Genomic DNA, 18,730 nt, shown 5'->3' with positions numbered 1-18,730 from the left:
TCCTAGTGTCAGACCTCATGGCACAAACACAGAGCAGCTACAAGTAAAAAGGTAAGTTTGTAATTGTATCTACTACCAAAGTAAAGAGGTGTCTGATTTAATCAAATTGTATATTAGTGATACTAAGAAAATTGCCTATATATGGCAAATCTGTAGTAAAAAATAAACACGTATAAAGCCAACAATTCTATATTAGAGTGTTTCTGAACCTGCAAAGAATCCAGCAGCCCATGCAAATACTTATTGCCACTGGGAGTCTAGACCCTTGTGGGTATGGTCACATATAAGGAAGCGGTGAAGTGCCTATGCTCAGAAATTTATCAAAAATTCAGTGACTTGCAGGATGGAAAAGTGAAACAAAGTATATTGTCGAATCTTAGGCTTTCGAATTCTGAACTACTAATTTATAGTTGCTTGGATGGCTATTGGTTTACTTTAAATCATAACTGTACTGAAGTGCAAGGCCAGATCACTAAACTGTTATGGCACTTCAACAAGGAGTTCATTTTTTACAAAATGGGTGCGACAATACTAGGGAAGAAGGACAGGTAGGCTCAATAAGCAAAAATTGAATAATTATATACATTTATATATATATATATATTTTCTTTTAGGCAAAATATATTAGCATTACCTTAGTAGTAGTAAAGTTTAATTTGAAGATGTCAGGATATTGATACACATTCTCAAGATTATTGTTGCATTGAGCAACAACAAATTGTAGAACAAAACCAGGAGTGAAAAAATAATTGTAAACATTCATAACTCCTCCCCTCCTACTTAGAAAAATGTAATAAACCTTTAGTATCTATAATATATTTGGAGATATTCTTTTGCTATGTAGAAAGTCCATACAAATGCCAACATATAACGATTTCATAAAATAATATCATAAATTCTGCCAACTCTTCCCAGCCATTCTCTAACCGCCTGTCGGACACGGATGTCATTCACATGACAGGTCAGCTGACTGATACAAGGAAACACTGCTGGCTGCAGTGCCGCAAACATCTGGTCTGGAAGAATCTGAATTTGATTGAGAATGGTTAACACCATGTTGGTCCATGCCTAAAATATAAAACATGTAAACAATGAATGCAGGTTAATATATAGGGGATATAAAGCCAACTGGACAAGAGAAAAATATATACAGAACCATAGGAATAAAACCCAAAGCATTTCAAATGATCCTATTCTTCCTGTAACACTATAGGCTAGGGGGAGGTCTAGGCAAAATAAAATTAAAATAAAGTAATATTTTCAATATACACATTTCCCCATGTTGTGTTTCTTTAAAATAGATTGCAAGTACTGAAACAGCCCTGCCCAGTTCTCATCTATGGAATAAAGAATGCCTCCCCTAATGTAAAGGAGATGATGACCAGAAGGGGAGATGTAACCATTATGTCTCCCCAAATGTATGGAATCTAAATAGGATACAGTCATGGGTGTTTCCTTAGCTTTAATATGCATTTACCTCATTTGAAGCAATAAATACCAGTTGGTCCATCTATTTACAGTTAATCCCTATCCATTTGAAGGTGGCCCTAGCCCCAGAACACCCTATATATTTTTATATATTTACATATAACCTTTCCCTTGCCCTCTTTCGTCAAACCCCTCCCCCTTTCCCTTCATAAGGGCCAATTTTATGTATTTATTTTTTTACTCCATGAAAGGTCTATCAAGTTTCGATCTCTTTGTATTATCGTTCATATGTCTATCTAATATAGCTTTTATAATTTATTATGTATTTATATGTGTTACATACTTACATTGTAAAGATTTACCAGAGTTTTTAATTCTTAATGCCTTACTCCGTTCTCTCCACAAGCTGGCAGAAAATTTGCGGCTGGCGTCACATTATTAGGTGTTGAAATTTGCTTTAAAAGGAAGCGCAAATGCCCCTATGTGGGACAGTGCATGCTCTGAAACGCATTGCATTCTGGTACTGAACCCTTCCCGCATCATCCTGCTCCTGGCTGTGTTCCACGCAACGCTCCACCCGCTTCAGGAAGGGCTTCAGCCGGTTTTCTCATCCACACGGGGACTCCTGTCACATTCCACCTGGCGGTACCAGCAGCTCCCATGGCCCGCTCCAACTGGCATTCTAGATCTACACTTAATTATGTGCCTGTTTTTTATCTATCCATTGTAAGTAGCCCTGTTGTGGGGTTTTATTAAAATACCGTCTCACTGCACTTAGAGGAGCTTTTGTTTTTGTCTGCAACTAATGACTAATAAGCTGCAATTTTTCCTTTTCACAGTTACATAGCTAAAAAGATTGCTTATTTGTTTTAAGGTACCAGAATGGCTTCAAAAGAGAACAGTTGATTGGTTGTACAAGGTACAGTTACTGACAAAAAAGGAGCGTACCTACAGGGGTCACAATTGCGACCTGGCCCCATGCTCCAGGGGGCCCATGCGTCCCTCCTGTGCACCTGAAACACTGAATGCCTGCTTCTTCTCCTCTCCCTCATGCAGGCATACAGTGGCTGTAGGAGGAAAATGAAGAGATCGGTTCCTCTATATGCAGCCACCCCTGCCGCTCCTCCTATCCAGCTTCTTTCTGCTGCCCCCCATGTCCCCCGCAGCTGGGTTCCCCCTCTCCCACCGGCTGTTGCAGGGGTTGCTTTCAGGATGAAGAGCGGGGCAGAGAGGTGTCATTTACCAGCCCCTTCCTTCTCTGAATGAACAGAATCAGTGATCCGTACCCATCACAGACTCTGTCCATTTATAACCGAAACATAGTAAACTATTCACTATGCTTCAGTTTGTAAATTGAGGGGAAACTCTGTACATAACTATTCCTGTTCATTCATTCTGAGCAGCTGAGGCCAGCAGAGATAGAGATGAGTGTCTTCAATCTCCTTTTTCTGTCTCGAAGGTGGAACATCAGAGGTTGGTTTAAACCCCTGATAGCTCACCAAAGCCCCCCAAACGGGGCTCCTAAAAAGAATGTAAAAAAATAAAATAAAAAACTACTGATACCAGTTGAAGGGTCACAAAGGTTGCACTTGTGACTAGGCCCTGGCATTCCGCCACTGGGCTCGGAGGGGTAAAGGTCCCGGCCAGGGGTCAGGGGGGCCCTTCATGGTTTCTTGCACATAGGCCCTGATGGTCCTAGTTACGCCACTGTTGACAATGTTACACGCATGTCATCTGACACATCAAATCCATATTTCCACTTTGATTACAATCACTTGTAACAATGAGAAAGGTGTACAAAGCGGCTGGACAGGGGGAACTACTCCAATCAGGCCACCAAATCAACTTGCGGCTTTGGGAAGCTGAGAGGTGCCCATGTTAAGTGATCTGATTGGTAGTTGGTTTCTAGTCTCCCCACCTTAATCTGTGCTGGTAACCATAATAGTTAGTTTCATTTAGCAAATTTGATATTCAGAGACCCAGTCCCATACTGCCATAGGGTAAGAATTCCCCTTCTATGGACTAAGGAACACCATCAATTGCCTGCTTTGCCAATGCATATGCAATTAAATTATGTGCAAAAAATATATTAAAATAAAGATGTGCATGGAATAGTTAATAAACAGGGGAGGAATTATTTAGTAAAGTAGTTTATAATAATTACAATGATTAAAAGTTACCTGTATTTGTGCCTCTGCGTCCCTCGTTGATATATTAAAAGTGCTAACAGTGGATCCAGAGCGGGATCTCTTTTCTTGCCTCAGTATCTCTGGACCAGCACTGAAGGAATGTCTCATCTGTGTTTGGTCCATAAGATGTTGTGGTCTTTGAGGCAGTGGGGAATCCTGGCCTCTTGAGCAGAGAATGTCCCCCTTTTTATCCAATTTAGTATCTTTTACAAATGTAGTCAGGTTATGCTGTTGCTTTCTCTTTTTATACTCTGTCATCAACTTTGCAATTGTTTTATCTGTGGCTATTGTATAGATTTTATTGCCAGCATTCTCCCACCATTCTTTCTTCCTGGACTGATCTCTTTTCTCCATTTTAGGGCTTTGTGGAACTGCTGCACCAAAACTTCTTGGCGGCATGGTATCAGTTATATGATCTTTGCTTAGATTTCTATCATCTTCTGAAGGTGTATCTTTGCCTGATAAGCCTCCTGTGGAAGGGGTAGAGGTTTCTGACTGAAATGATGGTAAAATAAAGAAAGGATCTCCTTTAATACCTGGATGATCATCATTATTCTCCAAGTCCAGGTGCATCTGAATGTAGTTATTACACATCTCCATGCACAGTTTGTGTAGCCTCTTCACTAACCAAGCCCAATCAGCATTACTTACTGGCTGGACACTCAGAGATGGGACTCGAGCCCTCCACTGCCTCTTCTCTTTACCTCGTGGAGGGCTTACTTGGGCAGTTTCTTCAAAGATGTCTTCATCTTCTGAAGAACACTGCTGAGATGAGTCTGAGCTGTGCTCATCTTCTTCATAAAGGATTTTCTTCACAACATCTGCAGTAATATTGTCTTGATTGGTCAGCAAAGCACAAATTAAAGCCTGAAAATATATGTTAAAGCTCATTGCTGCTTGTCGGTAAAGATTTGCTGCTCCACCAATCCCTGAAACCTTCATTAGTAAACATTTCAGTCCTGGACGAGCATCAAACTCTCTGGCTGTTCTATAGGAATCCAACAACAGGTCAAAAATCACAGCCAAATTCTGCATTGAAATGTATCGAAGGAATCCAACTGTTTTGGCGTCTTGGATCGGAGCAGTTTTATCCTCTAAAACTGTAGAACCTTTTACAAATTCTTCGAGCAAAATGTCATAGAGATTTTGGAGCAACACTTGATGGGATAATAAACTGACTACAATAGTCCTAAAAGGAATGCTTTAGAAGACAAAAAAAATATTAGACCTTTATTTACTCTTAAAAGTTTGTTTCAGTTACATGTTTAGCAATATACTCTTAGACCCCGTTCACACTGGGGCGACCTGTCAGGCGAACTGGTCGCCTGACAGGTCGCCTGCCATAGAGAAGCTGTGGACCCGTTCTAATAGGAGCGACACAAGTTGCTCCGACTTAGAAAAAGGGTCCGGAGCTTCTTTGGGGCGACCTGAAACGACCTGCATTGACTTCAATGTTATGAAGTCCGTGCCGGCCGCTCCGAGGTCGCGGTGCGACCTGTGAGGTCGCCCCGGCAAGTCGGATCGCCCCAGTGTGAACGGGGTCTTAGCCTGCTACACAATATAGTTATATTTTAAAAAACACTGTGATTTCAAGATTCTGGGTAAGTATCAATTTTGAATTAGTAAAAAAATAAAAATAATTAGGCCCTCATATGTGCAAAGTGCATACATTCCCGCTGAATCTGTTGAAATCCATTCCATTCCAAAGAGGACATTTGTAAAAGAAGTTAGGCAGAAAATAATTTCTTGAACAGCCTACATCCAGACAGATGCAGGCACTGTTCAGGTACAGTATTCTGACAGCCGTGGGTGCCAACTGTCAGGATAGAATAGCCAGAACTACAGATTTATCCATCTACTGTTTAACGTAGATGGAGGAATCGAGTGGTTTCTCTTGTTCAGTACACATGTCTTTAATGAGAGAAATCTTTAAGTGTGTGGCCAACTCTTCATGTCCATTAATCAAATCTTGTAAACCACTTGGTTTCTCTTTTAGTTCTGCCAAAGAACTGCTCATATCACTCAAAGTTTATGGTGACTAGCTTGCGCATTGTGAGGTACATAAACCTTTGTAGTTCTTTTTCTATCCAATAATGTATATGGATGACAAGTAAGCATATCTAGTAAGCATATCTAGTAAGCATGATTAGTACCAAAGAAGAAAAGGCTACATTCCTAATACATATATGTAGCATTAAAAGCTTAGAGCTTTGATGGAATTTGTTAACTGCTTCATTAAATTTTTACTATTGAAATTCTATTATTTAATTTTAATTAAGTTCCAGATGTGTAGTATTTGAAGCAAATTAACAAACTCAATATGGATGGCGGTAAAATTAAATGACACTACAATGCAGAAGAAGCAGTAGAAATATCTTACCCCAGTTTTCTGTTTAGTAGCACAGCGTTAGTTAAAGGCAGGAGAGAAAAAAAGCAGAGAATTAGAAAGCGGCACATGCAAACATGGCATCAGTACACAAAACTGTTGTGTAATAACATGGATAAGGAACAGTATGGACAAGAGACTATGCATCGATAGCCATGCAATCCTTTGGATGGACATGAGGTACAAACACACAGGAAAAAAAATAGCATTAGCCCTTTGGCAAGCCAACACTCCTCTTTATCGCAGGCAGAGATTTCAGCATGCTGGAAAACATTTGCAAATAAATGTTTGTTTGCCTTTTTAACGGAAATGATCCTTTTTACTGTGCCTCATGTGTATATGGGAAAAAAAAGGTTTCAAATGGGTTTAACCCCTTCATGCCTAAGAATAAAACAAATCTTAAAGCCTAAGCACAATTTTGCAACTTTGAAATGTGTTAGTAAAACTGTACATATCATCACAACTACTTTGTGCATCCAGGTGCATACATGTATTTTTTAGGACAAATTGGGCTTTTATTTGGTGGTAAATGGTAATGGCTATCTGATTTTTTTTTTTTTATTATCAAAGAAAAACTGGCCAAAAATAGTAAAACAAAAATCATTTTTTTTTTAAATTAAGTGTATATTTTTTGCTACTACCATAACCTTCCACCAAAGAAAAACCCAAAATAAATTCTCCTGCTCCTAAAGATTGCAGCGATACCAAATATGTGTATATTAGTTGTTGGTTGTGCCTGTAGTACAGCCCAAAAATAATAGTCCGCGTTTTGCTTTTTTTTTATCCTACCTAAAAACACACGGACACTAACACTGATACTAAATTTTAAAAAAATCCTGTCCAAAAAAAAAAAAAAATACTGAACCTGACCTTGACCCAAACACTAACCCTGGCACTAACCTAGATCTAGGTATGTTTTTATTTCATTTTTTGTTAACTATTATTTATTTACACACACTTTTTTTTTCTATGCAAGAAGAGAGACAGATGCAATGTCTTTCTCTCCTCCATTTACAAAGAGAGAAAACATGGGGGCGGGCTTCACAGTGACTGATCACTGTGATAGCCCATCAGAGGCTATCACAGTGATCAGGTGACCCGGAATTGTAAGTCCTGGGTCCCGATCGTTGGTATAGGGCCCAGGGCTTCCGCTGAGACCTCGGTCTTTATGCTGTGAGCAGGCCGTGCGGCGTGCTCCCAGCACAAAGGGAGATACCCCACTATGTGGCCCCACAGAAAAAAGCCCAGTCCAGTGGGGCCGCCTATTTGCATACGCTCAGCTTGAAGGGGTTAAGGTGCATACAGTGAACTAGGACAAGAGCACATTTACCCCCCACTGACCTCTGTTTAATTTAGGAGATCAGATATTTTGCCTAAATAGCATCCCACCTAGGCTCAGAGACTGGTTAAAATTGCTAAAGAATGTTTTAGAAATTGAAACAGCCCTACAATTAGACACCACTATAGTACTGTGAAATATGACAGTGAGATGTAAATTAGAACAAAAACATTTTTTTGTTTTGTTTAGAATTTACTTTTTGTCAATTTTTTTCCTGTACAATTTTAAAAATGTGGCCGCCCCCCCCCCCTCTCAATATGGTTTACTAATAAACCTTATTTGCTGCTGGAGTTACTCATTTAGGTGAACCTGTGCTTTGCAAACAGGTCTATTTACCTGCCATCTTCACCTTATGCTTCATTCCCTGCCATTGCATTCGTTCACTGCAATGAAGTGAATGTAATGTTGCTGTACCAATGCATGCACAAAACAAAGGTTCAGTGACGTGATAGTAATTAGATACCTTTTCTGTGTGTGCCCATTGGGCTTCTCATCAGGTGGAAGCTCTATAATAAGCACACATGACTGGGCATGCTCAAAACCTTCTTTGTTATTAGGGGTCTTTGGGGAACACTGAGTTTCCAGCATAAACACCTGTCAAATAAAAAGAAAGGAAATCTCATACAATTACTGGTAAATTTACATTGACATACAATTTTGTAACAATCATGGTCCTAAGCATTAAATGCTGCCTCCTTTTTTTAAACAGTAGATCTGCCTCACTGTAGACGATGGGGCTCCTAGAGGTCCTTGGAGCCTACACATGGGGGAAATATTAAAGCGGAGTTCCGGGCACAAAATCAATATTTTTTTTTTGTGCCCGTCCGCTTCTTCACCTTCACCTGAAAAGGAATTGGATAGTTAGGTTTTTTTTTTTTAAAAAACTCACCTTGTAATTGAAGATCGAAAATACTCACCTCAATGTACTTCCTCCCTCTGTGCCGCAGCTCCTCCGTCACTTCCTCCTTCGCGATGATTCCTGGGAGCTGAACATCATCACTCCCAGGAATCAATGCGACGGCACCGGCCCCGCTCGTCACTTCCGGGGCGACGCTGCATTCCCTGCTAAACAGCTTCTGGGGATGCCCAGAAGCGGTGGAGGAATGCGGCGCCGCACCGGAAGTGACGAGAGGGGCCGGTGCAGGCGCATTCTGGGAGAAGAGGACGCGGAAGAAGACGCGGAAGAGGATCACGCCGGCTTCAGCTGCCCACAAGAGAGATGGAAACGCTGTGGAAGAAATTTTATAAGTAAGTATTTCTTCTTGCAGGTAAGTGCGAACCGGGACAGATCAGAGGCTATCCATTGTGGAATGTGCTAGCCCTGACTGTCCCGGGGGTATGTTTATTGAAAAATGCTTTCTGTGCCCGGAACTCCGCTTTAACGTTTTAGGCTGGGTTCACACTTATGCAAATTGGATGCAGGTTTCCCTGCATCCAATTTGCATGACAGGGGACTGTGACCGGCTCTCAATGAAGCCAGTTCACACAGCTTCGGGGTGGCCATGGTCTGCACTAGAAAAGGGTCCTGTGCGTCTTTGGCTCTGTTTCAAGTCCGAATTAAGGCAAACATTTGGACTAGATTCACCCCTGAAATGGAGAACAGGGATGCACCGGACCCCCCGCTGCGAGCCACGGCCGCAGCTAGTGAGAACCTGGCCTTTGTTATGGTCTATTTGAAATGATCACATACTGTACAAGTCATTTTGCAGCACATATATAGGAGAGTACGAAAGTTAAGTACTCTGCATCTGCACTAAAAAGCTCAACCTTGTCTTATGTATCAGTTACCCACTCCTGTTTGGGTTCTGGAGGAGGTAATGTTCAGAGATCATCTTTTAAAGTTGTTTTTCCCTAAATAAGCCAGTCACACATTAACAATTTAGCATTACTACAAAGATTATTTGGAGTAAAACTATTTTTTTTAAAGCAGAACTGTGGTAAGGATAAAAACCAAAAGTGAAATTACATATAGTCAGGCTACGTGCACTTACTGAACTGTGATTATTCATGTACTGAGGTTTACCATTTATCGGCTGACTCAAGCTGAGCGCAGGTTTGTAAATGTCAGGTAGAAATATATTGTGTGTAAAGGCTAGTTTGCTGTCAGCAATTGATAAAAGCAAGACACTGTCAAAGGACCAATTTAATTTTACGCTAAAGGCTAACATTATTTGCGCTCTTCTTTCTAAAATTTTGTACATACTCACCTGTTGTGTCATGGCTCGGATTCTCCAGTACTCTGCTTCTGCATTTGGGGACAAGGATGGAGCTGCCACCTTCACTTCACAGGCATCACCAGAAAAACTTTCTGACCCGCTATGGAAGTAACCTAACAGATTCTGTAAATACATGGAAAATAAAAAGTCAATAATTAATAGGGCAAAATATAACAAACCAATGCATAATAACAGGATTTTTTTTACAGAGGACAAAATCCTTTTCTTTAAGTACATTATGGAACACAAGATGAGTATTCATAGGGTTATGCTGCTGCCTTCAGGATATTGGACACTAGCAAAACAAAGCTGTACAAAAGTATAAACACCCCGCCCCCCCCACTTCCAGCATGCCTCAGTTTTTTTTAGCAAGCAATAACAGGAGTGGATAGAAAAAGAGGGGATGTCCTGTAATGTAAAGGAGGATTAGGATGGCGATAGAACTCCCCTATTACACGCCCAATGCCTGCCAAAGGGAGAGAATGATTACAACACTTCCCTTAGAAGGTAGCGCCCCTTTATCACCTCTCCCTAATTTGGAGAAAGAGATTTAAAGTGTTACTAAACCCAGGTGATTATAATTCATAGAATTCATCATCACATGATTTAAGAGCACGGGCACTTTTATTGTGGTACTCACTTATTGATTTATTTATTTGATATTCATTTTGCTACATTATTATATCCTTTGGTGCTACATACCTTATTAGCTTTTTTACTAAACCCAGGACCCTGAATTCACTAAATCTGGTCTTCCACAGTACACAGAACATGGAAAGGTAATTATTTTAAGAAATATAAACTTCTAAATACCTTTTCTCATCAGCAGAATATAGCAGTCTTGTGATTTCTATCAGTGTCCGGCCGAGCCCTGGTTAAAGCTGTAGGAGGAGTTTTCAATCTCCTCTGACTGTCCTATGAGGCTGCATGACCTATGGCTTTCTGTCTGGACAGTGCTAATTGGCCCTGTGCTGATCACATGCACCCTCCCAAAAAAAAAAAAAAAAAAGAACTCTAGCAATATATACCAAACTGAGCATGTGCACAGTGCCTCCAAGGCTCTGTACTCTCAGCAGATGAATTGGGGACAGTAATAGAAGGAAAAGAAGGTAAGCATCAGAGAAGATAGGATCAAACAGCCTTATTTACACAATGCGCAAGGATTAACCCCTTTGATACCATGGTGAGTACAACAAGCATGCTTTACTACATATACAGACAGATTTTATGGTTGTGGGTTTAGTAACACTTTAAGCAAGATGACACATGGACAATATGAAATATGACTAATGCAAAAAGCAAGCATGCATGCTCACACAATTTTTAACTTACAATTTCAGAGTGTTTGCATTAAAAATGAAATACTTAAAGCGGAGTTCCGCCCCTCCCTCCAAAATGTAAAAGTCAGCAGCTACACATACTGTAGCTGCTGACTTTTAATATTAGGACACTTACCTGTTCCGGAATCCAGCGAGGTCAGCACCGTAGCCGATGTTTCCATCGGCTGTCGGGTGCTGCCACCACCATTGCCGGTAAGGGAACCCGGCAGTGAAGCCTTGCATCTTCATGGCTGGGCCCCTACTGTGGACGCGCGATGCGCTCGGTGATTGGCCTGGAAGCAGAGGGAGGAGTAGGGGGCCCAACCTCTGACGTACCTCGCCACGGCGAGGTCTGACAGAAGTGGGGATAGGGTACCTGTCAAAATGTGACACCGGAGGGGGGGAGAGGAGACAGATAAGCGAAAGTTCCACTTTTGAGTGGAACTCCGCATTAAGTTCTCCTTTAATATGCTAAAAAGTTCCACAAACCACTTTTCATACAGTAAGATCGTGTCAGGTTGGTGAGGAAAGAAGTTCTAAATTAACACTCTGCACACTGCTATGCACTCTTACATATTTTTAGCACACTTTTGCATTAAAAAAAGGAAATCTTAATTCCCATCAACTGCAATATTGCTGATCAGCTGACATTAACCCTCTTTGGCCAGTTCCTTCTATACTGTGCAAAATGCCAAATGCTTACTTGCATATAGTACACTTTAATGGATATACTGTATTATGCCAATATGAGGCAAACAAATGGCATATATATATATATTTTTTTTATATATATATATATGTACAGTGGGTACGGAAAGTATTCAGGCCCCCTTAAATTTTTCACTCTTTGTTATATTGCAGCCATTTGCTAAAATCATTTAAGTTAATTCTTCTTCCTCATGAATGTACACATAGCACCCCATACTGACAGAAAAACACAGAATTGTTGACATTGTTGCAGATTTATTAAAAAAGAAAAAAACTGAAATATCACATGGTCCTAAGTATTCAGACCCTTTGCTGTGACACTCATATATTTAACTCAGGTGCTTTCCATTTCTTCTGATCATCCTTGAGATGGTTCTACACCTTCATTTGAGTCCAGCTGTGTTTGATTATACTGATTAGACTTGATTAGGAAAGCCACACACCTGTCTATATAAGACCTTCCAGATCACAATGCATGTCAGAGCAAATGAGAATCATGAGGTCAAAGGAACTGCCTGAAGAGCTCAGAGACAGAATTGTGGCAAGGCACAGATCTGGCCAAGGTTACAAAAAGATTTCTGCTGCACTTAAGGTTCATAAGAGCACAGTGGCCTCCATAATCCTCAAATGGAAGACGTTTGGGACGACCAGAACCCTTCCTAGAGCTGGCCGTCCGGCCAAACTGAGCTATCGGGGGAGAAGAGCCTTGGTGAGAGAGGTAAAGAAGAACCCAAAGATCACTGTGGCTGAGCTCCAGAGATGCAGTCAGGAGATGGGAGAAAGTTGTAGAAAGTCAACCATCACTGCAGCCCTCCACCAGTCGGGGCTTTATGGCAGAGTGGCCCGACGGAAGCCTCTCCTCAGTGTAGGACACATGAAAGCCCGCATGGAGTTTGCTAAAAAACACCTGAAGGACTCCAAGATGGTGAGAAATAAGATTCTCTGGTCTGATGAGACCAAAATAGAACTTTTTGGCCTTAATTCTAAGCGGTATGTGTGGAGAAAACCAGGCACTGCTCATCACCTGTCCAATACAGTCCCAACAGTGAAGCATGGTGGTGGCAGCATCATGCTGTGGGGGTGTTTTTCAGCTGCAGGGACAGGACGACTGGTTGCAATCGAGGGAAAGATGAATGCGGCCAAGTACAGGGATATCCTGGACAAAAACCTTCTCCAGAGTGCTCTGGACCTCAGACTGGGCCGAAGGTTTACCTTCCAACAAGACAATGACCCTAAGCACACAGCTAAAATAACGAAGGAGTGGCTTCACAACAACTCCGTGACTGTTCTTGAATGGCCCAGCCAGAGCCCTGACTAAAACCCAATTGAGCATCTCTGGAGAGACCTAAAAATGGCTGTCCACCAACGTTTACCATCCAACCTGACAAAACTGGAGAGGATCTGCAAGGAGGAATGGCAGAGGATCCCCAAATCCAGGTGTGAAAGACTTGTTGCATCTTTCCCAAAAAGACTCCTGGCTGTATTAGATCAAAAGGGGGCTTCTACTAAATACTGAGCAAAGGGTCTGAATACTTAGGACCATGTGATATTTCAGTTTTTCTTTTTTAATAAATCTGCAACAATGTCAACAATTCTGTGTTTTTCTGTCAGTATGGGGTGCTATGTGTACATTCATGAGGAAGAAGAAATGAACTTAAATTATTTTAGCAAATGGCTGCAATATAACAAAGAGTGAAAAATGTAAGGGGGTCTGAATACTTTCCGTACCCACTGTATATTTACATATACACACACACCTGTATATATACAATATGAGGCAAACAAATGGTATATATATATATATATATATATACACACACACACACACACACACACACACACACACACACATTATATATACTGTATCTACAGTGTATATTATAAATACATACATACATACACACAAAGGGATATGACCACATGTTAAAACTGAGAATTCTGAATGAACCCTCTGCACACCTTCTTTACCTATTCTAAGAAACCTTGCAAAAACCTGGGAATCTTGGTTCACATATACTGTAATACATGTTCAAGCTGACAAACTGCATCTAAGTGATCCCTTCCTTTGCCAGTCCCTACTCCACTGTGCAAATTTATATCTAATAAGTATGCTATAAGCAGTAAGTACACAGAAAAGGGGGAAGTGCCATCTAAGTGCAGTAATTAAAAGCATTTATTAAGACTTCTGTAATAAAAACTTACAAGATGGTAGATTTACATGTGCCCATCGAGTATGGTGAAAAAAAAACGGAATTTTTGTAAAATCTTACCTGTAAAATTCCTTTCTCTGAGTCCTCCGACAGTCGCCGCCTCTTCATATTCGTCACAATGGGTATTAGACTTTGCTCCGAAGGAGTAGCTAGGCAACAGAATATGTTAACATTAAAGCTTTTAACATATCCCACCCTCAAGGGGTGGTCCCCTCAGTCAATACCCTCCTACTTCCTGCAACCATATCTCAGTTTCAGTGGAATAGCAGTAGAGTATACAACCAAACCCCAAAAGAGGGGCGGGGGCGGCGACTGTCGGAGGACTCCGAGAAAGGAATTTTACAGGTAAGATTTTACAAAAATTCCGTTTTCTCTTACGTCCTCCGACAGTCGCCGCCTCTTCATATTCGTCACAATGGGGACGTCCCAAAGCAGTGCAAACATGAGGGGTGGGAAACGCATCCGCGCCGTAAGGCAACGCCGTCTCCACATCAGAGAAAGGAACCTTACCAAAGGAAGGAAACCAGCTGGGCAACAGGAAAAAAACTTGCTCAACAGGAGCAACAACCCAGGAAAAAACAAATAACCAGGGGATAAAAAACGTATCCCAACAGCCAGGAATCCCAACAAGGGACCCTAGGAAACTGCCGCACTAAGAACCTTGGGGCCAAAGGAAGCATCCGCCGATGCCTGAACATCTACCTTGTAGAATTTTGTGAAAGTGTGTACGGTCGACCAGGTCGCCGTCTTACACACCTGGGCCACAGAAGCCCCATGACGACAGGCCCAAGACGTACTCAGAGATCTAGTAGAGTGCGCCTTCACAGGCATAGGGGGAACTTTCCCCTGCAAGACATATGCCTGTTCAATGGTCTGCCTGATCCATTTAGCGATGGTAGAGGCCGACGCCGCCATGCCCTTCCGAGGACCCTCTGGAAGAACAAACAGAGAATCTGTCTTTCGAAAAGACTCAGTCGATTTAAGGTAAACCCTAATCGCCCGAACAACATCCAAAGAATGCAACCTCACCTCTTTCGGATGTTTAGGCTTCGCGCACAGCGAAGGCAAGACAATATCCTCATTGAGATGAAATTCCGAAACTCGCTTCGGAAGAAAAGAAGGATTAGGTCGCAAGACCACCTTATCCAAGTGAATAACCAGATACGGAGACTTGCAGGACAAAGCCGCCAGCTCCGACACTCTGCGAACCGAAGTGATCGCAACCAAAAAGGCGACCTTTTTGGACAACATGGACAACGAGATCTCCCTGATCTGTTCAAAAGGAGCACGTTGTAACACAGATCGAACGAGATTCAAGTCCCAAGGGGGCAGAGGATCCCTCCTAGGAGGTACCAGATGCCGCACTCCCTGAACAAAAGTGCCAACCAAAGAGTTGGAAGCCACGGGACGTTGAAAAAGAACGGCCAGCGCAGACACCTGACTCTTGATCGTAGCCAGCGCCAAACGCTGATCGACACCTGCCTGAAGGAAGGACAACACCCGAGAAACCGAGTACGTGCGGGGTGAAAACCCCCTGGACTCACACCAGGCAAAATAGGCCTCCCAGGTTCGGTAGTAAACCTTCCCCGAGGAAGACTTCCTCGCGTTGACCAATGTATGAATGACCTCAGGGGAGAGACCCCTCTCCTTCAGGACCTCAGTCTCAACAGCCAGGCCGTCAAAGCCAGCGACTGTAATGCAGGATGGTATATCGGCCCCTGAGACAGGAGATCGTCTCGAAGAGGTAGACGCCATGGGGCTACCGCCAGATTCACGAGGTCTGCGTACCAGGACCGGCGAGGCCAGTCCGGTGCCACAAGAATCACTGTGCTGCGTTCCGAGTGCAACCTGCGAAGGAACCTGGATAGCAACTGAATCGGTGGAAACGCATACATCAGCTTGTACTGATGCCACGGGACCACTAACGCGTCCGACGCGTCTGCCCGAGGGTCGCGCGTCCTTGCCACGAACCTTCTCACCTTGTTGTTGAGACGAGACGCGAACAGGTCCACATCTGGAAGACCCCACTTCGCGCACAACATCTGGAAGACAGCCGGGTGGAGAGACCATTCCCCCTGATCCAGGGTCTGGCGACTCAGATAGTCCGCCTGCCAGTTCTCCACCCCCGGAATGTGAACTGCCGTTATCGCCGGGACATGAGTCTCGGCCCAAGACAGAATGTCGGCCACTTCCCGAGCCGCTCGGGCACTCCTGGTGCCCCCTTGGTGGTTGATGTAGGCCACCGCCGTGGCATTGTCCGTCTGCACCCGAACCGGACAGCCCTGCAGCCGGTCCGTCCAACGACGATGGCAGAGGTTTATTGCACGTAACTCCAAAATGTTGATCGGAAGGGAGGACTCCCCCTCCGACCAAGTTCCCTGGGAGGACAGAACGCCCAGAACACCACCCCAGCCCGACAGGCTGGCATCCGTGGTGATCACCGTCCACGAGACAGGACGAAAGGACTTGCCCCCCGATACCATCGGGGACTGGAGCCACCACAGAAGATCCCTTCTGGTGCGATGGCTCAACGAGATCTGAAGATCCAGAGAGTGAGGTCGCCCGTCCCTCCTGACAAGCTAGACATTGAAACTGAGATATGGTTGCAGGAAGTAGGAGGGTATTGACTGAGGGGACCACCCCTTGAGCTTGGGATATGTTAAAAGCTTTAATGTTAACATATTCTGTTGCCTAGCTACTCCTTCGGAGCAAAGTCTAATACCCATTGTGACGAATATGAAGAGGCGGCGACTGTCGGAGGACGTAAGAGAAACCTCTGTATTCTTGTTCTGGGTATTCCTCCTGTGGCGGTGGAAAGGCTGGCCGGGTTATAAAGCAGTTTGAGGGATGCTGAAGAGATCCTGGAACTGCCTCTGACCAATGTGATCCGCACGCCGACAGGAGATGATGTCCTACGCTCTTTTTGTGTGGTGCAACAGACATCTTCAGGGGATAAAGTCTTCAGGACGGGAATATGGAGGTTTTTTTCACCATACTCGATGGACACCATCTTGTAAATTTGTATTACTGAAGTCTTAATAAATGCTATTATTTAGTGCACTTAGATGACGCTTCCCCTTTTTTGTGTGGTTCCATTATAGAGTTGGCTTACTCCTGGGACAGCTGCCACTACTGTTAAAAATCATCTACACCAGATTCATCATATGAACTTCATCATACGGACTTTACTGTTTGTATATGGACTTTGACACATAGACAAATGGGAAAAAGGGTTTTCCCCAAATAAAGGAATAAGCAGTAAATATATAACATTTTGCACTGCAGAGTAGGGAATTGACCAGACAGGCATCACTTTCACACAGTTGGCCAGCTTGAACATGCAATGCAATATACTGTACGTCACTCAAGATTCTTCGTTTTGCTGCAAGAAACACATAAGGATGTATAGCAATGTACTGAGGTATGATTCACAATTTTCAGGGTCACCCCCCATTAGCACCTCATTTCTATTGGCGAGAAAACATTTTGCACAGTTGACACATTTTGATATATTTGTGATCACTAAAATACAGAATGATATTGAGTTTGCTTACACCAGCATTTGATGCTCACACAGTAAAGGCAAATAAACCTCAGATAATCTGGACGTTATGTTGATACCTGGGGAGGGAACATTTTTAATACCTATATAGATCGATAAACCTTTTTTCTTGCACAATTTCAGGCACTGTGAAATTCACTGTTTAATCTTTGAAGGAAAAGGAAAGCGATCCAGTGAAAGGTTATGGAGATTGATATTTCTCCATAGGGGAGAGGTTCAAAGGTAGGTCAAGATTTGTACAGTTCTCATGCATTCGCCACTCCACTTGTAATGTGACTAATCTTCTACTCTGTTTGTAGTTTTAACAAATTTGTGATTATAACAGTTTGGTGCTATGTCTATATATTGCATTTTTGCTATATTAATTTCCACCAGGTTTTGCAGAACATGCACACAACTTAAACCAGGCCTTAAGCTCGCTCAGATAAGGGCACTGATATTTGGTTGCATGTTGTCAGAAATTTTTATAGATGACTGCACTACATTGAAAACAAGGCTTGGAGAGTTCTTAAAATTGCATTTACCATAATAATAAAGATAGGGTAAATGTGCCACCCTTTGAGCATTCTCTGTGCATGCTCCAGGTACAAACTCACCTAAGGGCACAGTACCTGCAGAGACCAAACCCATCTTACCAGTTGAAACTGTGGCTATGTAATAAATGGTGACAAATACTCTGCTGAGCAAGGCAAGCACCTCCAACAAGCCCTAAAAATGTAATTCTGCCCCTATGCCCCCTGATCCTCACTTCTAGCCACTATTGTCACCACTGTGATGTGTAGCTTAATGGATAATGAGGCAGAGCTGTGTCCACAAAAACAAGAAGGGAATAAAGAGCTCAGACTGCTGTTCTCCTGCAACATTTTACAGAGATTAATATAGACATGGGTTTGCTTTAAACAGGATTTCACCCCAACATTCTAAAATACTCATAGACTAAATTTTTGAAGAAAGGTTTCATCAACAAGACAAGCAAATAACCTATATAAATTAAGCATAATTAAATGATATTTCTACAATGCTTTCCAAAATTAAAGCATAAATAAAGGCAAACATTTTTTTTAGTTTTAGATAGAGTGGATAGGGATTACAACCCATGACAGTTTTTACGGCATCTGTAACCCTGTTAAGCAGATTCACCCTCTCTATTTGTCCTGTTTACTATTAATTAAAGTGAAAGTAAAGACAATCCAAACTTTTGGGTTGTCCCCAGAAAAGTAATAGATGGGAAATCTTCCAATTGGGACACTAGTTCTGGTGGCCTGGGGCTCTCCAAGGGATTCCCTTAATTTGCAGGGATTTCCTCTCATTCCCTGCTTGGTTGTGGGACAGGAAGTGAAGTGAAATCTCAGAAATTGGACACAGATGGCAAA

The 18,730-nt window shown here is 42.5% G+C and overlaps 1 protein-coding gene across 2 annotated transcripts in view; it reads right to left on the bottom strand.

The window, feature by feature from the left end:
• Positions 1–330: 330 nt before the first annotated feature.
• Positions 331–18,730, bottom strand: part of ARFGEF3 (ARFGEF family member 3) — a 173,568-nt gene continuing 155,168 nt past the window's right edge. For both annotated transcript variants that reach the window (XM_082249728.1, XM_082249729.1), the window contains 4 exons: positions 9,550–9,681; positions 7,806–7,936; positions 3,609–4,818; positions 331–1,068 (listed from right to left, as the gene is read on the bottom strand). In XM_082249728.1, the coding sequence (XP_082105854.1) occupies positions 877–1,068; positions 3,609–4,818; positions 7,806–7,936; positions 9,550–9,681 (1,665 nt within the window). In that variant the 3' untranslated portion in view covers positions 331–876. The remainder of the gene's footprint in view (positions 1,069–3,608; positions 4,819–7,805; positions 7,937–9,549; positions 9,682–18,730) is intronic.

Source organism: Pelophylax lessonae (assembly GCF_965119305.1).
Source record: "Pelophylax lessonae genome assembly, chromosome: 3".
In the NCBI taxonomy this organism is placed as follows: Eukaryota; Metazoa; Chordata; class Amphibia; order Anura; family Ranidae; genus Pelophylax; species Pelophylax lessonae.
The sequence above is the reverse complement of the archived record's forward strand: the minus strand, read 5'-3'. Positions and strand labels throughout refer to the sequence as shown.